Raw genomic sequence first — 18,133 nt, 5'->3', positions numbered from 1 at the left:
ACAAGGAAAAAAAGAATGGGATCTTGGTGACCACAGGAACGATGGACAACAGAGGTGCTATAACAATTTATATAGCAGCGGTGCTGAGAGCCGTTGAACCACACTACAAATCCTGTATAGGACGGAAACAACTTCAGCCAGGGGGTGCTGCAGTTTCAGCACCTCTGGCGGACAATGGCTCAAACTAAGACGCTGGGGACAGGTAAGGCAATACCTTGTAACAAATGATTGATCATTTAGTTTTGTGGTATTTCGGTAAGAATAGGGCAACACAGGCTAGCTGACAAGCATTTGGTGCATTTTACTTTTCCAAACAAACAGATGTTTATTTGGAACCAGGAATAATGGTGTCAAGTTGAAGTGGGGGAGGTTTAGGTTGGATGTTAGAAAAAAAAATTTCACTAGGAGGGTGGTGAAGCACTGGAAGGGGTTACCTAGGGAGATGGTGGAATCTCCTTCCTTAAAGGTTTTTAAGGTCAGGCTTGACAAAGCCCTGGCTGGGATGATTTAGTTGGGAATTGGTTCTGCTTTGACCAGGGGGTTGGACTAGATGACCTCCTGAGGTCCCTTCCAACCCTGATATTCTATGTTCTTGGAAGCACAGAGAATGGAACTAGTTTTTTGTTTTTTTATTTATTCTGGATCATTTCCCCATTTCAAACAGTCAACTCAAGCAGCTGATTACACTAAAATAATGGCTTTTGTTCATATTTTGATTCTTTGAAAGGTGGATGCCAAGTATTAATCTGGCATAGAAATTAAGTGTCTTTATCCTAGTCAAAGCATGCAGATTGCTCATCCACACACATACCTGCTGCACACACAAGTGGCTATTGAGTGGACTACATTAATAGGGGGTTGTGTCCCCACCCTCACCCCCCATTTATTATTTGCAAAACTCGTGATCATCAGGAATAGAACATCCAGAAATCAATCCTGTTCTGTAATGACTCATAGAATCTTCTGTCACCCAGCCATAGTAAGTAAAAACTGGGGCCTAAAGGAGTCTACAATGTCCCTTAATCAAGATGAATTTTTTTGGTATTCGGATAGATATATTATATAATGCTAGAGCCATTCTAATGCAATTCATTATGAATTAATGTCAATGTATACAGTATTACCAGAAATGAAGTGGTTTCTCCTTCATAATAGACTTTATGAGCATTCTACTTCCACCCCTTACCCCCATAGAGCAGACCTAACCTCTTAGTATGCAACCATTTATTTTGGCAATTAATAGTGTAATGTATGAGGTAATGCCTTTTTTCAAATGGCAAGGAGAATAATGTAAATTTTGATTAATTTTGCCCAGAGCGAGTAAGAGCTTGAAGAAAAGTCACAAATGGTTTTATAACTCTGAATTTCCCAGTCTTGGATTTCTGCCTGTAAGCATGTTTTTTCTCCAAAAAAAACTGAGTACAATAAGCAGGCCTACAGTTTTATTATGCCTTTGAAGTTTTAGTTTATGGTAAGCCTGGAATTTTAAACGAAGGTGAAAGTTTCTTCAATATAAAAACCCCACCCATCAACATTTCTTTTTTTTTTTTTGGATACAAACCCTATCTTTTAAATTCACTGGATGAAAACAAATTTCAAGTTGCTTATCCAAGAAGAGGAGAAAGTGATTCCCTGAAAATAATCTACAAGATTTTGTAAAACTCCGCATTTCAATAATGAATTCGCTAGTCAGATTAAGAGATAATACAGAGGGTACTGACAGATTCCAATTGACAACTCTGAATTAAAGGGTACATTTTCTTCCACTGTGTCATTTAATTCTGATTCTGTGGGATATAGAATTTCAGTGCTTCTTGAAGACAGGCCATCTAGCGATGACTTTGTGGAAAGGAATATGTTTGGTTTAGCAGTTAGGGGAATTTAGACTCAAATACAGTTTGTTTTTAATTCAGCTGAATCACCAAAACTTGATGAAATGCCATAAGGCTGTTTAAAAGAAAGCAGATCTTTCACAAAGAGCGAGCTGACGTCACCCTCCCAGCTGCCAAACCATCAACAATTTGGAAAGCTATTTTTTAAAGGGATGAAGCAAAATTTAAAAATAATGTGTAGGATAGATTTTCTGCAATTTCCTTTCAAGACACAAATGCTGTTAATTTAAAGAACCTTTAAAGGTATTTTCTGCATCTTATTTGGTCTCTCAATAACATTTATATTACAGAGCAATGTGTACTATTTAAATTCAATATAATATTGCTTCTGCTGTTTGCAATTTTGTTGCGTTATTTAAAAAAATCTCAAGTGAATTTTCAAATGGAACTGTTCTAACTGAAAAAAAGATGTGGAAGGACTAGACATTTTGTTTTAATCTTCTGCTTTTATGTGCTTGTGAAGGACATGGGACTGCTCTGTACTAATTTATGAATACAGTATTGTGACCTAATTATTGGAATGTTTATTGTAGGACTACACAGGGTTAAATCAACAGGGCTGTAGGGAAACAAACAGGAAAATGAAACAATGGCTCGGGATAAGACACCGTTCACAAACACTTGGGGATTGTTACCAAGAAAACTGGCCTGGAGCATGCTGGCTTGACTTCCCAGTGGAGCTCAATGAACTGGTTTGGGCAGCAGGATGCAAGCCTAGGGGAAACTGAGACAAAGGGTCTGCAGCTGGATAAAAGTGATTCGCTCTCAAGGAAAGGCAGGTCAGTTATTTAGGAGAGACAGTAAAGGGAGGCCTGCCTACAGTCTCTGACAAATGATGGCAAGCCTCTAGGTAAGATAGTCTGTATGCAAGCCTATGTATTGTTTTAAAATATTTTTCTCTTATGTTATGCTTTATTCCTACAGTTAACCCTCTTAAATCAAGGTATTGTTTAATGTTTTCTTGTCACTGTGTTTACCACTGGTTATAAGCTCCCCAAGGGAAGAACAGCAGGTGCTGAACCTGTTTGGACCTGCTGGAGTAACCACAGTGGATCCATGGCATACTGTAACCCAAAGACCAGTCTGCATGTGGGAAAATCTCAGGATTTCACTCCAGGAGAGGTAAAGGCATAAGGCCTATCACCTGTGGGGGGTGCACTCAGAGAGACCAGACAAGAGGAGGCCCTGTAATCGTGACAGTAGTCAATATTTTGAATCTTTAACCTAGTTTTCTGTTGAACTAATTTGCTGTAAGCAACTGAGTGACAACTATATCAGTAATGTCTGGTGTGTGCATTTCTACTAGAAAAAACTACTGTGCTGGTGTAAAAAAAATTGGAGACAAGAGGGCAAAGCTCAGAGACAGTTTTTCTATTTCAGCCAAAAGTCACAAAATGCAGAATCAGAAACATGCACAATAGGAGAACCTCATGAGCTGCATTTTCAGAGATATGCAATATCTGTTTTTGTGTGCATAGAGAGCTATATACCCCACGATCTATTAAAGAAAAAAAACATATACTAAAAGAATTAATACATTACATGCTTTAACACCCAAAAAATCAGGAAATACCAACAAACACTCGCACCAGCCCTCCCAATTCTCGTTGAACTCCTGGAAAGTACTGAGGCCAATAAGAAGACATACTTAATCAATATGTATTTTAAACATCCTGTACAAGCATTTTCTATTCTTCAGTGATTACATGTTTTATTAACATTTTTTTTTGGCTTCATGCCGCCTCTTTTCCTGGTTAACAATCATAACTGTGGAAGACACGTTGATCATGAGATCTATAGTTTCTGCTGGCTGGAAAAAAAGCCAGCCAATTCAACTGTTAAGTACAGATTCTGCTGCCAGAACCCCCAAAATATGTAGTTTATTCCATATTTTGTACATTCACAGTGTAGAACAGAAGACAAAAATCTGTCCCTCAACTTCCTCTCCTTAGCTTTTCTATTTCAATGTCTATACCTTGGGAGCATGGTAAGAAGAATGGATCAGGAAGATGATTTTAGCAGCAGTGTTTTGAATGGACCTAGAGAGGAGCAACATAAATTTCAGGAAGGCCAAACATAAGGTGCCACAGTAATAAGGAAAGGGATGAAGTGGCTAGAAAGGAAAGGAATCTCAGAAGCGTTGTCTCAGCGAAGGCAAGTTCTGAACACAGCATGGATGTACAGTGTGTAGAGAAAGAAAAGGAAATCAAGAATGACACCCCGTTTATGGTCTAGGATGGTCATGTAGTTCAAACTAAATGGAAGGATAAACAAAAATAGATCTTTGACTAGGGTTTTTTATTTCAAATGTGGTATTGGAATGCATCAGGCAAGGTATTTCCAGTAGAGATAAGGAGGTGTTAGTACCGTTATACAAGGCACTGGTGAGACCTCATCTGGAATACTGTGTGCAGTTCTGGTCTCCCATGTTTAAGAAAGATGAATTCAAACTGGAACAGGTAAAGAGAAGGGCTAATAGGATGATCAGAGGAATGGAAAACCTGTCTTATGAAAGGAGATTCAAAGAGCTTGGCTTGTTTAGCCTAACCAAAAGAAATCTGAGGGGAGGTATGGTTGCTCTCTATAAATATATCAGAGGGATAAACACCACGGAGGGAGAGGAATTATTTAAGCTCAGTACCAATGTAGACACAAGAACAAATGGATATAAACTGGCTGTCAGGAAGTTTAGACTTGAAATTAGACAAAGGTTTCTAACCATCAGAGAAGTGAAGTTCTGGAACAGTCTTCCAAGGGGAGCAGTGGGGGCAAAAGACATATCTGGTTTCAAGACTAAGCTTAACAAGTTTATGGAAGGGATACGAGATGATGGGATAGCCTAATTTTGGCAATTAATTGATCTTCAACTATTAGTGGTAGATATGCCCAATAGCCTGTGATGGGATGTTAGATGGGGTGGGATCATAGAATCATAGAATATCATTCTATGATTCTATGATCCTCTGAGTTACTACACAGACTTCTTTGCTGGGTGTCTGGCTGGTGAGTCTTGCCCACATGTTCAGGGTTTAGCTGATCGCCATATTTGGGGTCGGGAAGGAATTTTCCTCCAGGGCAGATTGGCAGAGACCCTGGGGGGGTTTCGCCTTCCTCTGCAGTGTGGGGCACGGGTCACTTGCTGGAGGATTCTCTGCACCTTGAAGTCTTTAAACCATGATTTGAGGACTTCAGTAGCTCAGACATAGGTTAGAGGTTTGTTACAGGAGTGGGTGGGTGAGATTCTGTGGCCTGTGTTGTGCAGGAGGTCAGACTAGACAATTATAATGATCTCTTCTGACCTTAAAGTCTATGATTCTATGTAGTCAACAGGGTTGGGGAAAGGAGAGAAGATAAAAAGGTCAGCTTTTGCCATGGTAAGTTTAGGTTTATTCTAAGGGTATGTCTTCACTACCCACCAGATCGGGGGGGGAGCGATTGGTCCAGTGGGGATCGATTTATCGCATCTAGTCTAGACGTGATAAATCGATCCCTGAATGCTTTCCCGTCAACTCCTGTACTCCAGCGCTGGGAGAGGTACAGGCAGAGTCGATGGGGGAGTGGCAGCAGTCGACTCACCGCAGTGAAGACACCACAGTAAGTCGATCTAAGTATGTTGACTTCAGCTACATTATTCACGTAGCTGAAGTTGCGTAACTTAGATTGATTCCCCCCCCACCCCAAAAGTGTAGACCACGGCTTAGTCTTGTGCACCGCCATCCTTTACTGACATTATGTATTCAAAACATAGCTGTCAAAATCAGTGTTCTGGCCTATCCTTCCAACCATGTCACCCCTTTTTGGAAAATGAAAAAGAAAGGAAACTTAAGGAGAGATGTACACATCTCAGTCTAAATATATTTATGTTTATTAACACAGACTTATAAAAACTCAATATATATAATTTTATGACATTACGGGAGACTGTTACTACATTATCACTGTCAAAACTAGAACCACTAAGCAGATAATGAACTTGTCTTGCAAAGCACACGGCTCCTTCAATTTGCAATTAAGTTAAGGGAAGTTGTGGGCGTTCAGTACCATGTAAAAAATTAAACCAAATATGACTAGGCCCAATCCTTGTCACCAAGGCTGCTTAAGGCTGTAATATAAATTAATATGCCCTGTTGTATCAGACAAAAATGTTTCTCATGCATTAGCTGAAGAAATGATGATCTGAAGCAGAAAGGTTTTGACACCTATAAGGCACCTGAGAAAACACTTATAATACTTACCAATACTGATAAGATCTAGCAGCTGTATAGCTACTTACTCTAAACAACCCTTTTGAGAATTAAAATTTAAGTTAGGGAAAAAGCTGAAGGGTTACATACAGTATTTAAGGCTTAGTCCTGTCTTTTCCTGTACATACGTGCAATTGGTGCTGGATGGCAAAATGGGTGCTGTAATCTGACTTGCGAAGGTGATGGGCATTGAGGGGAAAAAAAATAGAGAAGCCACAGATAGTAAATAAGGGCATCTGGGTAAGTATTTATGTGTTGAGATTTCTTTTTAATGTGCCTGAAGCACAAGACATACAAAATTTCAGATTGGCTCAATAGCCATTTTAATGATCATTCACGTCTCACCAACCAATACAATAGCTCCCCTTAATTTACCACCACAGAGAGATCCTGAATAAATACGACAGGCCTTGCAATTAGCATTAAACCTCAGCCGTCCCAGGCACTGTCGAACCAATGTGGAGAGTGAGTTCCTGAGCCTAGGACTCTACACTGAAAGCTTCTTGCCTCCAGATTTATATCTGGAATCTGTTAGGTTGGGCACCTCAGCTGAGTTCAACCACTGCAGTACCACACAAGGAGAGAGATACTCTCTAAAGTATGCCTCTGTAACAACATACCAGGGCACAACAACCTACAAGGACTGCCTGCAGGGCTGTAACAGCCTACAGAGCATTCCATAGAGGGAAACTGGCATGGCCAAACCTTAATCCGACCAGTATGTATGCTATCATCACAGCAGGGAGCAGTGACCAGCCAAGATGAGATCATGTGCTCCTGCTTAGAGGAGAAGCAGCACAGAGCCAGATGTACATTGTAGCAGTCTATCCTCAGCCATTCCCATCCACCTACTACAGGATGACTTGTGCCAGGCTCACAGGTTACATGCCACTGTCTCCACTGCACTGGCTTTCTTCAGTCAGTGTTTAGCTCTTAAATGTATTACTATATATCTTAATTTAACACAAAAACTTCAAAATCTCTGGAAGAGTCATTTTCCAATGAAAATCTCCATGAGCAATCCCCATTTTAAAGAGCTCCTTGTCCTTACCAAATACTGAATTATAAAAGAGAAAGCATTTAGAGAGCAGCATGACTTGCTAACAATGGCTCCAACTCATGTTAATATGGCACAAAAGCAGCCACAAGGCTTGGAACGTCAGCCTATACAAACTAAAGTTTTCCCCTTGCAAGGTCAATAATACAATCTTCTTATAGATAGAAGAACACAGGACATGCGGATGTTAGGAGACAACTCCTAATCTTGAGTGCAGGAGGCACTTTGGTCCTACTGTGCACCTGAGGCACATGGTTTTCTCTCAACAACCCCACAGCCTGCAGTACATTAGTCTTTGCATAGAAGTGCTTCAGAACACTGGGAAATGAAGAGCACAGTCCGGCAATGATTTAGGGTGTAGTTAACAGTACACTAAAGTTGCGATTATTGCAACTCCATTTTAAGGCAGTGACTTATTTGCAAGTGGAAGGCATCCTAAGTATCTCCTTTCTTCACCTACAAAAGGGTAAACTTTTTTTAAGGGAAAAAAAGCACGCATTGGACAGTTATCAAACTATGTGTCTATATAATATGACTAGCAACGAATCGCATACTCACATGGAGAAGTGTCCACAAACATAGGATCTATGTTATGAAGCAGCTCCTTTCTCGGAGAAGGGCTTCCTTCACTAGAACAGAGTTCATTGGGAAACATTAATTTCCTTCTAGAGCCCACTACAAATCTGCATGTGCTATTTTAATACTTCCTTTTGTTATATGTATAGGAAACAATTGTGTCCATTAACTATTATGAACATTTAATTTGAAGATCACCTATTGATCCAGTAGCTATAATATTTTAGCCCAATCCTACAACTCCACACCCAGGTGAGCAGTCCCAATGAAGTCAGTGGGGGCTACTCATGTGCATAAGGGAGGCAGGATTGGACCTCTACATATTAAGCAAACGTTACACTGAAAAACACCAATGTTCCTTAAAAGGTCCACGGTCTATAAAAAGCATCATGCAAGCCAGTTAGAAGTCATTTGTTTTCATGATGGAAATTAAAATAAAAACATTCATTATACTACAAAAATTTTAATGATATAATAGTGAACTTCAAAGAGAACCATTCAGATAATATCTAGATTTTATTTTATTTTAAGCAACAGCATATAAGACAAGTAAAAATCTCTGACCTGAAACATTTATCCTCTAGAATACAAGACACAAGTAAGATAACACTCAGTGGAAATCTTAAAGGAAGATGTTAAAACCATATAAAATTTTATTTTGGGAGGAAATATTTTATAATTCAATATCAATAATACCTAATTATAGAATTAATATTTCCCCTCTTGATATCATCTTTGGAAGCCAAACATTCTGAGTAACAGTGAAATTATAAATTACTGGTGGGACTGATTCAGAAAGTAAAGGGTATTTATTTGTATTACTTAAATCACACAGCACTTTTCAGCTAATATACAACCAGAGTCCAATGCCAAAAATTCAGTGTGAAAAAACTGCCATATGGGAAAGTTTCCCCCACAATGCATTAAAAATGTTAGAGTTTTTAATTTCTCGTTAGCATCACAAGCTGCATGCCAGACTGAGCCTTATGTAACAGGTTTGCATTTTAGGTCCTTCATTTGATTCTGAACTGATTCTGGATGCTCAGGTTGCAGCTGTGGCTAACAGTGCTTTTCTCCATCTGTTCCTGGCAAGAAGAGAGAGACCTCTCCTTTCAGGTGCAGCCCTCATTACACTTATCCACACCTTTCTCACCTTGAAACTGGATTCGTTTGAATATGCGCTACATACGGACACAATTTGAAGACTATCCAGAAACTGTAATTAGGCCAGACTGCAGCTCTTAAATGCCCACTTGTTAAATGATGTGTTAAACAGAGTGAGAGCCTCTTAAACCAGTGCTCTGTAATACGTACCAGCTGCCAGTAAATTTATGGGGTGGAGCTTAAGGTGTTGGGATTTACCTATAAAGCTCTGAGTGGTTTAGGATCTTATTGTCTGTGAGTCTGCCTTCCTTCCTGTGCAATAGCTCCACTGCTATAATGAATAACAGTGCTTGAGCTAGATAGCCCCTGGCTTAAAAGGCAGGCAACTGCTTACAGGCCATTTTCTACAAAGGGTTCCACTCACCACCTTTTGGCCCAACAAAGCTTAAAATTGTTATTCTTCCAGCCACCCTACTAAGCCCATCTGTTTTACCTTTTGGCCATTTGGGAAGGGGGTGGGTTGATAGATTCTAGAGATGAAAGTCCAGAGGGGATCATTCAGTCTGACCTCCTGATGACACACTGTATAATTTTGGTGGCTCTTTTGCACTCCCTCCCATTTTTCAACATCCTTTTTAATATGTGGACACCAGAACTGTACGAAGTATTCCAGTCTCATTCTCAGCACTGCTATATGCAGAGGTAATATCACCTCCCTACTCTGACTCACTACTCCCCATTTATACATCAGTGGATTGCATTAGCCCTTTATTCCATAGCATCACACTGAGAACTTTTCTTGAACTGACTATCCACAATGACGCCTAAATTAATTTTCATAGTCATTATTCTCCAGGATATAGTCCCCATGTTGTAAATATGGCATGCATTTCTTCTTCCTTGATGTATAAAACTTTTCATTTAGCTGTATTAAAAACACGTTTTGTTTGATGGGGCACAGGTTACCAAGCAATCCAGATTGCGTTGTATGACTGCCCTGTCTTCATTATTAACTACGATTCTATTAACCTTTGTATCATGTGCAAATTTTAGTAGCAGTGACTTTAAATTTACTTTCAGATAGTTGATGAAAATGTTTAATAGTGTTGGGGCTAGAACCAATCCTTGCCAAACCCCACAAGAAACACCATAGTTCCATGATGATTCCCCATTGACAACTGCTTATTTGAGATCTGTCAGTTAACTAGTTCTTAATCCATTTAACCTATGCTCTATTGTTTTGCATAGTGCTAATTTTTAAAATTAGAATATTTTGTAGTCCTAAATCAACTGCCTTACAAAAATCTAATTATATTACATCTACCTTTATCAGCCAAATGAATAATCTCGTCAAAGAATGAAAGCAGGTTTGTTTGACAAGACCTATTTTTCATAAAATCATGCTAATTGGAATGAATATATTCCTATCCTTTAATTCTTTATTAATTGAATTCAGTGTCAGCTTTTCCATGATTTTGCCCAGGACTGATGTCAGGCTAACAGGCCTGTAGTTACAGGATCATCCTGTTTATCCTTTTTAAAATATTAGCACAACATTTGTATACTTCCCATTTTCTGGAATTTCCCTGGTATTCAAGGGATATCAAAAATTAACATCAGTATGTCAGAGATCTCCTAAGACAATTATTTTAGGACTCTTTGGGGCAAGTTATCATGGCCTGTTGATTTAAAAATTTTTATCCCTAGTAGATGTCTGACATGCTCCTAAGTTACTAATGGACTACTAGAAGATACTTCTTCATACCCATATGATACATCATCCTGGTACTTCCCAAATACAGAAGTATTTATTGAACACTTCTGCCCTTTCTGTATCATTATCAATTTTACCATCTCGATCTAGAAATTAACCTATACCATTGCTTGGATTTCTTTTTTTTCTAATATACTTCAACTCATTATTCTTAACCAGGCCAGCCACGGATTTTTCCTGATGTCCTTAGCTTCTCTTTATCAGTTTTCTACACTTCATAACTTTTGATTCATATCGATTGCTACCTATTTTCCCCTTTTCCCAATTGTTATATATTGCTTTTTTAATATCTAATTGATGCCCTCACTTTGCCACTGAACCAAGATGAGTTTTTAGCCATTTTCTTTAGCATCCTTCTTGACTGTGGAATTGTGGCTATTAGAACATCTAATAAATTATTCTTAAAGAACTCCCAATTTTCATTCATATTTTTCTATCTAATTTTTTTCTCCCACTGAATTTTGCTCATAATTTTCCTTAGTTTTGGGAAATTAGCCTTTTTGAAGCACTACAACTACATATTACTAGTTGGGACAGTTCTCTGTCCCCACTGAATATAATCAAATCATGATCACTTGTCTGTAGGCAACCACCAACTTCCAGTTCAGCCTTTATCAGTCACAATAAGGTGCTAAAATAGACTTACCCTCATGTTGGTTGCAATACCTTTTGTGTTAGGTAATTATCTGTAACTTTTAGAAACTGATGGTGTTTTACTACTGGCTGCATAAATCTTCCAGAATATGTTTCCCAAACTGAAGATCCCCAGCACAACACAGATCCCCTCCCCCACCTCCCACATTACAGACAAGTGTTTAAGGAGTGACTCCTGTTCTCTAGTTTGATTTGGTGGTCTGTATCAGACCCCCATCAGCGAAGCCTCTTGGGCTTTATTAGTTAGCACATGTATCCAGGTGCATTTAAAACCCTGTGCTTCTGATTTATCATAACTAAAACAAGTAAGGGTGTCTTTAATGTGGATTGCCTCCTCCCCACCTCTTTAACCAACTCTACCCTTCCTCAACAGATTATAATCAGAGACTTTAAACACTCCAATCATGCGAATCATCCCACCAGGTTAGATTCAAGGTAGTTGGGATTGGAATTATTAATGCTCCTGTGGTGGGCCAGTTTCATGGTCTGTTGTATGTTATTCAGTGGCTTTTAATTTTGTATATTTAATGCAAAAAACCTAAGATTTCATTAGACAGACTGATGAATGGAAGGCATTGAAGGTCAGAATCAAGCCTAGAACAGCCTGAAATCTCTTTCATACTGTTTCTTCTGCACAACTGGGGGAGGCGTGCAGCTTAGGGTAGAAGACTGGAAGGTGTATACTTTGGTTGAGGTGGAAGGAGGAAGCCACTTTGGGCAGGAACTTGGGGTGAAGACGTAAGCACAAAGACACAGTCTCCAAGATGGTAAATGGTGGATCTGCCATCATGGCTGCCAGTTCACTTACACACCGTGTGGAGGTGATGCCCACCAAAAAGATCACCCTTCATGGAAGGATGGGCAAAGGAGCAGGTGGCAAGGGGGCTGAAGGATGGCTTGGTGAGTGCCGAGAGGACCAGATTCAGATCCCAAGAGGGGGTAAGCCTCCGTACAGAGAGAAAGGCACTGAGAAGGCTGTGGAGGAAGCAGGAGGTCTTTGGATGGGTGAAGATGGAGAAACCATCCACAGGAGGAAGAAAGGCACTGAGCGCCAGGTGGATGCAGATGGAGGAGTGGGCAAGGCCCGATTGGCAGAGATGACGGAGGTAGTCTAGAAGGACAGGAATGGAGATGGAGTTTGGAGAGATGTGATGGTGGTGCGCCACCATAGTAAAGCAGCGCCACTTAGCTTGATAACAGTGGATTGGAGTCTGCTATGAGTGATCATGTCTTGGATAGGGGTGGAACAAGCCTGGTCTACACACGAGCCCCATCCAAATACCAGGCCATGAGATGGAGAGGGCTCAGGTTAGGGTTCTGCAGCCAGCCACACACCTGCGTTAGGAGGTCCGGGAGGGCCAGAAGAGGAATCGGGGGGTGAGCGGAGAGGTGGAGAAGGTTGGTGTACCAATACTGGCAAGGCCAGAAGGTAGCTACAAGGATAAGCATCACTCGGTCCTTCCACACTCTGCGCAGGATCTGGGGAAGGAGGAGAATGGGTGGGAAGGCATAGTGGATATCCAAGGTCCAGGGAATGAGAATGGTATCGCCCTGTGACCCTGAGCCCAGGGCTCCCCAGGAGCAGAAGAGAGGAAGCTTGCAGTTCTCTGACGTCATGAAGACGTCCCAGTGAGGCGTGCCCCACCAATGAAAGATGGACCGGAGAGTGGGGTTGTGGAGTTCCCACTCATGGTTGGCGTGGAAGGACTGGCTGAGCCGGTCCAGCAGGAAGTTGCTGCTGCCCAGGAGTTGTACAGTGTGCAGGGTGATTGCGTTAAAAGTTATACAGTGTTGGAAGCCCCAATACCAAAAAGGTGGATGGCCTCTGTGAAGCGGGAAGGAGACCTAGCCCCGCCCTGTCTGTTGATATACATAATTGCCGTCATGTTGTCGGACAGCAGTTGAACATGGTGGGAATGGAGGAAGGGCAGGAAGGCCTGGCAGGACAGTCAATTGCTCATAGTTCCAGGATGTTGATGTGCATCCACACAACCACTGGTGACCAAAGATCCTGGGCTGTGTGGCCGTCGAGGTTGGCGCCCCAGCCCACGAGTGAGGCATCCATGGTGAGAGTGGTGCTGGGCATGGGGGACATGAATGGAATGCCTGGTAGAACCACGGATGGGATTCACCACCAGGTGAGGGAAGCCAAAACAGTGGGAAGGATGATGACCTGCTTGTTCAGGTGGTCTGACTGCAGATTGCAGACCGAGTGGAGCCACAGCTGAATGCAACACATATGGAGGCAGACATACGGCGTGACCGTGTTACATGCCACCATATGGCCCAGGAAGGAGAGGCACTGACAGACACACATTTGCAGATAGCGTCAGAGCACAGCGATAAGAGAAGTGAGGGCGGCCCAGCAGTCCATGGGAAGAAAGGTGCAGGCTGCCACAGAGTCTAGGCGTGCCCCTATGAAGGTGAGTGTGCAGATAGGGATGAGGATCGACTTTTCCTCATTGATGCCGATCCACAAGCTGACAAGGAGGGTGTGGAGGGTCTGGATGGTGGCAAGGAGAAAGGAGCAAGAGGGCTCCACAAGTGGCCAGTCATCCAGGTAGGGGAAGAGGGAATGGTCCAGGTCGTGCATATAAGCTGTCACGACCGCAAAGATCTTCATGAAGACATTGGGGAGAGGTAACACTGAGTTTAGAGGTGGTCCCCGTCGCGAGCTGCCCTTATGCCTGTGCCCATATTTCTTGTGCATACAGTGGGGCTTCGGTGCTGCCGCCGGTGCTGCATGGGAGAGGCCCATTGAAGTGCTCACCACCAGTGATGGGCACCATTCTGTGGATCTGTTGGAACCAGGTCTGGTTGCGCATGTGAGCGCACCTTCTCCTCCTCCAGATATTTGCAGAGGGGAAGTTCATGAGCTGCTTGAGTCCGGGATGGAAACTAGTGGCAGATGGAGCAATGAGACATGATGTGGGCTTCACCAAGACAGTAAAAGCAACAAGTGTGTTCACTGCTCACTGAAAAGGAGTGAGGTTCTGAGGCACAGTTCTTGAAGCTGGCTTGTTGGGGCATAGTCTCCAGGCCGGGGAGAAAGAAACCCCCCGAAGGGGAGAAGTCCAAGGAAAACTAACTACTAAAAACTAATGGACATCTATCTAACTATACACAGCAAAAATGAAGAGCAGTTTTCTTAGTGAGCTAAGAGCACTAAGGGGTTCCGACTCTGGCCATGCAGCAGTAAGAGAGAACTGGAGCGGCCTTGACCCACATAGCATCTTAAAGCCTCAGACACGCCATGCTGTTGATGCACGTGTGGGTCAACAGATACTACTATGCACAGTTCAAGTGTATCTGTATCAAGTGGAGTGCCCCAAGGGTCGGTCCTCGGGTCGGTTTTGTTCAATACCTTCATAAATGATCTGGAGGATGGTGTGGATTGCACCCTCAGCAAGTTTGCAGATGACACTAAACTGGGAGGAGAGGTAGATACGCTGGAGGGTAGGGATAGGATACAGAGGGACCTAGACAAATTCGAGGATTGGGCCAAAAGAAACCTGATGAGGTTCAACAAGGACAAGTGCAGAGTCCTGCATTTAGGATGGAAGAATCCAATGCACCGCTACAGACTAGGGACTGAATGGCTCGGCAGCAGTTCTGCAGAAAAGGACCTAGGGGTTACAGTGGACGAGAAGCTGCATATGAGTCAACAGTGTGCCCTTGTTGCCAAGAAGGCCAATGGCATTTTGGGATGTATAAGTAGGGGCATTGCCAGCAGATTGAGGGACGTGATCGTTCCCCTCTATTCAACACTAGTGAGGCCTCATCTGGAGTACTGTGTCCAGTTTTGGGCCCCACACTACAAGAAGGATGTGGAAAAATTGGAAAGAGTCCAGCGGAGGGCAACAAAAATGATTAGGGGACTGGAACACATGACTTATGAGGAGAGGCTGAGGGAACTGGGGATCTTTAGTCTACGGAAGAGAAGAACGAGGGGGGATTCGATAGCTGCTTTCAACTACCTGAAAGGGGGCTCCAAAGAGGATGGATCTAGACAGTTCTCAGTGGTAGCAGATGACAGAACGAGGAGTAATGGTCTCAAGTTGCAGTGGGGGAGATTTAGGTTAGATATTAGGAAAAACTTTTTCACGAGGAGGGTGGTGAAACACTGGAATGCGTTACTTAGGGAGGTGGTGGAATCTCCTTCCTTGGAAGTTTTTAAGGTCAGGCTTGACAAAGCCCTGGCTGGGATGATTTAATTGGGGATCGGTCCTGCTTTGAGCAGGGGGTTGGACTAGATGACCTCCTGAGGTCCCTTCCAACCCTGATATTCTATGATTCTAGCTCTGGTGCATGGCACACATGCGCACCAACATTTTTTTTTAATAGAATATTAGGATTGGAAGGGACTCAGGAGGTCATCCAGTCCAACCCCCTGCTCAAAGCAGGACCAATCCCCAGTTTTTGCCCCAGATCCCTAAATGGCCCCCTCAAGGACTGAACTCACAACCCTGGGTTTAGCAGGCTAATGCTCAAACCACTGAGCTATCCATCCCTCCCCCCCACATAGGGACCATCATTCGAAGAAGAATAATAGGTGCCAAGGGTCCCTAATTTAAATTCTGCAGCACTATTAATTGATTATGAAATCATTCAATAACTTTTGGTATTATTTAAATAATTCTAAATACACCAGAAAGTGAGAGAGTGTATAACCAATGCACTTACACAGTAGCAGAAATCTAGCAGTCCAGGAAAACTTAGGAGCGCTTTTTGGAATGTGACCAGCTGCAGAAGCAAGGGGAAATGCTACAGCACAAGGAGATGGCTGCCAGTTGGGGCTCCTAAGCTCCACTTCTGTAGGGCTTAAAACCTCTAGAAAGTGGTCACCCTTCTATAATGGTGTGGGACTCACCACCGTGGCACCTCCTGCTGGTCGTTCTGGGAATTAGCTCAGTCTTTTCACAGGGCACTCTCCTGTGGAGGTGTCTCGCCACCATCACTTCTTCTCTGGACCTGCGTTGCCTCAAGGATCGTGGAGTCCTCTTCAGGACACAGCCCTCTGGCCATGCCCCATTCCATTCTCCCCCACTTCCAGGGCAACAGCAGTCCTCTGTCCAGCCACTAGCCTCTGTGGCCGACTACAGCCCAAGGTTCTAGCTACTTGCCTCAGTGACAACCTGCAGCCCTTCACTGGCCATTCCCCTCCATGGCATGTGGGGGTGGGAGACCCAGGTCCGCCCACTACTCCAGCTCCTGACCCAAGGACCCCTCTAGGCAGCAGCCACGTGCTGCGCCTCCTTCAACCCCCGCTGTCCATTTCCCAGGGCCACTTTCCTGTAGCCCTAGCACCTTCTTTGCCCCATATCAGAGCTTCAGTCTTTCAGTCAGTCAGGTTGGAGCTCCCTCTTGCTTCCCTAACTCGGCCCAGCACTGCTCAGTCCCTCAGCCCTTCAGGGACCCAGTCCTTCTCACTGAGCTCCCAAAGGGGAACAACCTCCTCTGCCCTGCAGCTCTCTCTATATATGGGCCTGCTCTGCCCTGATTGGCTGTCTGCTGCACAGCCTCCCCATGGCTGCTTTTAACCCTTTTTCCACTAGTGTGGGGCAGATGCCCCATCCCACTTCCCAGTTACAGAGCTCCACTGCTATGTGGCTTAGCACCTCACAGGACAGCTTCAGCAAGTTATCCAGCTAGCAGCTAGATACTGTAGTTTTTGTCAGGGACACTTACTGAGTACACAAGACAGCAAGGATATGAAGGCTCAACTAAGGTTCTCTGAGACACCTTGTCTTTGTATTTCGGTATTTTCTAGAGATTAGGTTTTTTAAAAATATAAACAGCTTAGAATTCTCTGGCTTTAGGATATTTGTTTTTAAGGTACAATATTCTATTAAGTTGCATGCACTCTCGCTGTCACTCACACACACTTATAGGAAGAGGGTCTTTTTGTGGGGATTATTATAGTGTGTTCCACCACAGGAATTATTATAGTGTGTTCCACCTCAGTTCTGTGTTCTTAATGCAGGCGAAACTCTGATTATCTTCAAAGAGAAATCTGTCTATATAAAAACAGCAGAACTTTATTCTATGGTGCAGATTCTCTGCTGATATAAACGGATGTCCCTCTGTAGAAATCAAAGACTAATTTATGCTAGCCAGGAGTACAGCCCTGTATTTTCAACCATGGAGTATTTTTAAAGCATAGTGAAAGGTTATTGTTCATTGGTGAATTTGAACAAAACATCTGTATAGGAACTTTAACAGAACAGGGTTTTGTTTAAACTAGGCAAAAAAGTAGCCTTGGGAAGAAGTCCAAGGTTTTCCAGAGTAACTTTTGTTTGTCTTGTTTTTGGTAATGACCTGGTGTCACTAAGGATGTTTTTGTTCTTTCTTTTTTTTGTTTTTAAATGTCTTGCACATATTGTATTTCCCTGGATCATATTTCCTCACACTTCCTTAATTTTTTTTTATGTATATTGCAAAAATATTAGGACAGGCTTGACTTAAGACATCATTTTCTTCAGCTTCAATTTGTATCACAGTGCAACTAGTTGTGATAGTCTTTTCCCAACAAATATTTAGTCTGTGGGATCATATATAAGTTTTAGTATTTAAGAATGTAATTTTAAATTCTTTTCTTTCCTATGTCACAAGCAGTTGTAGACAAAGTCTACAGATTAAGAATGTTTACTTTTTAAGATTAACTGCTACTACAGAACATACTATACTGCAGTGGTTCTCAACCAGGGGCCCAGGGCCCTCTGTGGGGCTGCGAGCAGGTTTCAGAGGGTCCACCAAGCAGGGCTTGCATTAGCCACTTGCTGAGGCCCAGGGTAGAAAGTGAAACCCCCACCACATGGGGCTGAAGCCCTGG

At 42.6% G+C, this 18,133-nt stretch overlaps 1 protein-coding gene across 2 annotated transcripts in view; it reads right to left on the bottom strand.

The window, feature by feature from the left end:
* The window catches only part of ARSB (arylsulfatase B), a 100,439-nt gene that overhangs the window by 21,855 nt on the left and 60,451 nt on the right, over positions 1-18,133 (bottom strand). For both annotated transcript variants that reach the window (XM_073344132.1, XM_073344131.1), the window contains exon 6: positions 7,752-7,822. In XM_073344132.1, coding sequence (XP_073200233.1) covers positions 7,752-7,822 — 71 coding nt within the window. The remainder of the gene's footprint in view (positions 1-7,751; positions 7,823-18,133) is intronic.

This window comes from Lepidochelys kempii, chromosome 5 (genome assembly GCF_965140285.1).
Source record: "Lepidochelys kempii isolate rLepKem1 chromosome 5, rLepKem1.hap1, whole genome shotgun sequence".
NCBI classification, from domain to species: domain Eukaryota; kingdom Metazoa; phylum Chordata; order Testudines; family Cheloniidae; genus Lepidochelys; species Lepidochelys kempii.
Note: the sequence above shows the minus strand (reverse complement) of the source record. Positions and strands in the feature narration are given on the sequence as shown.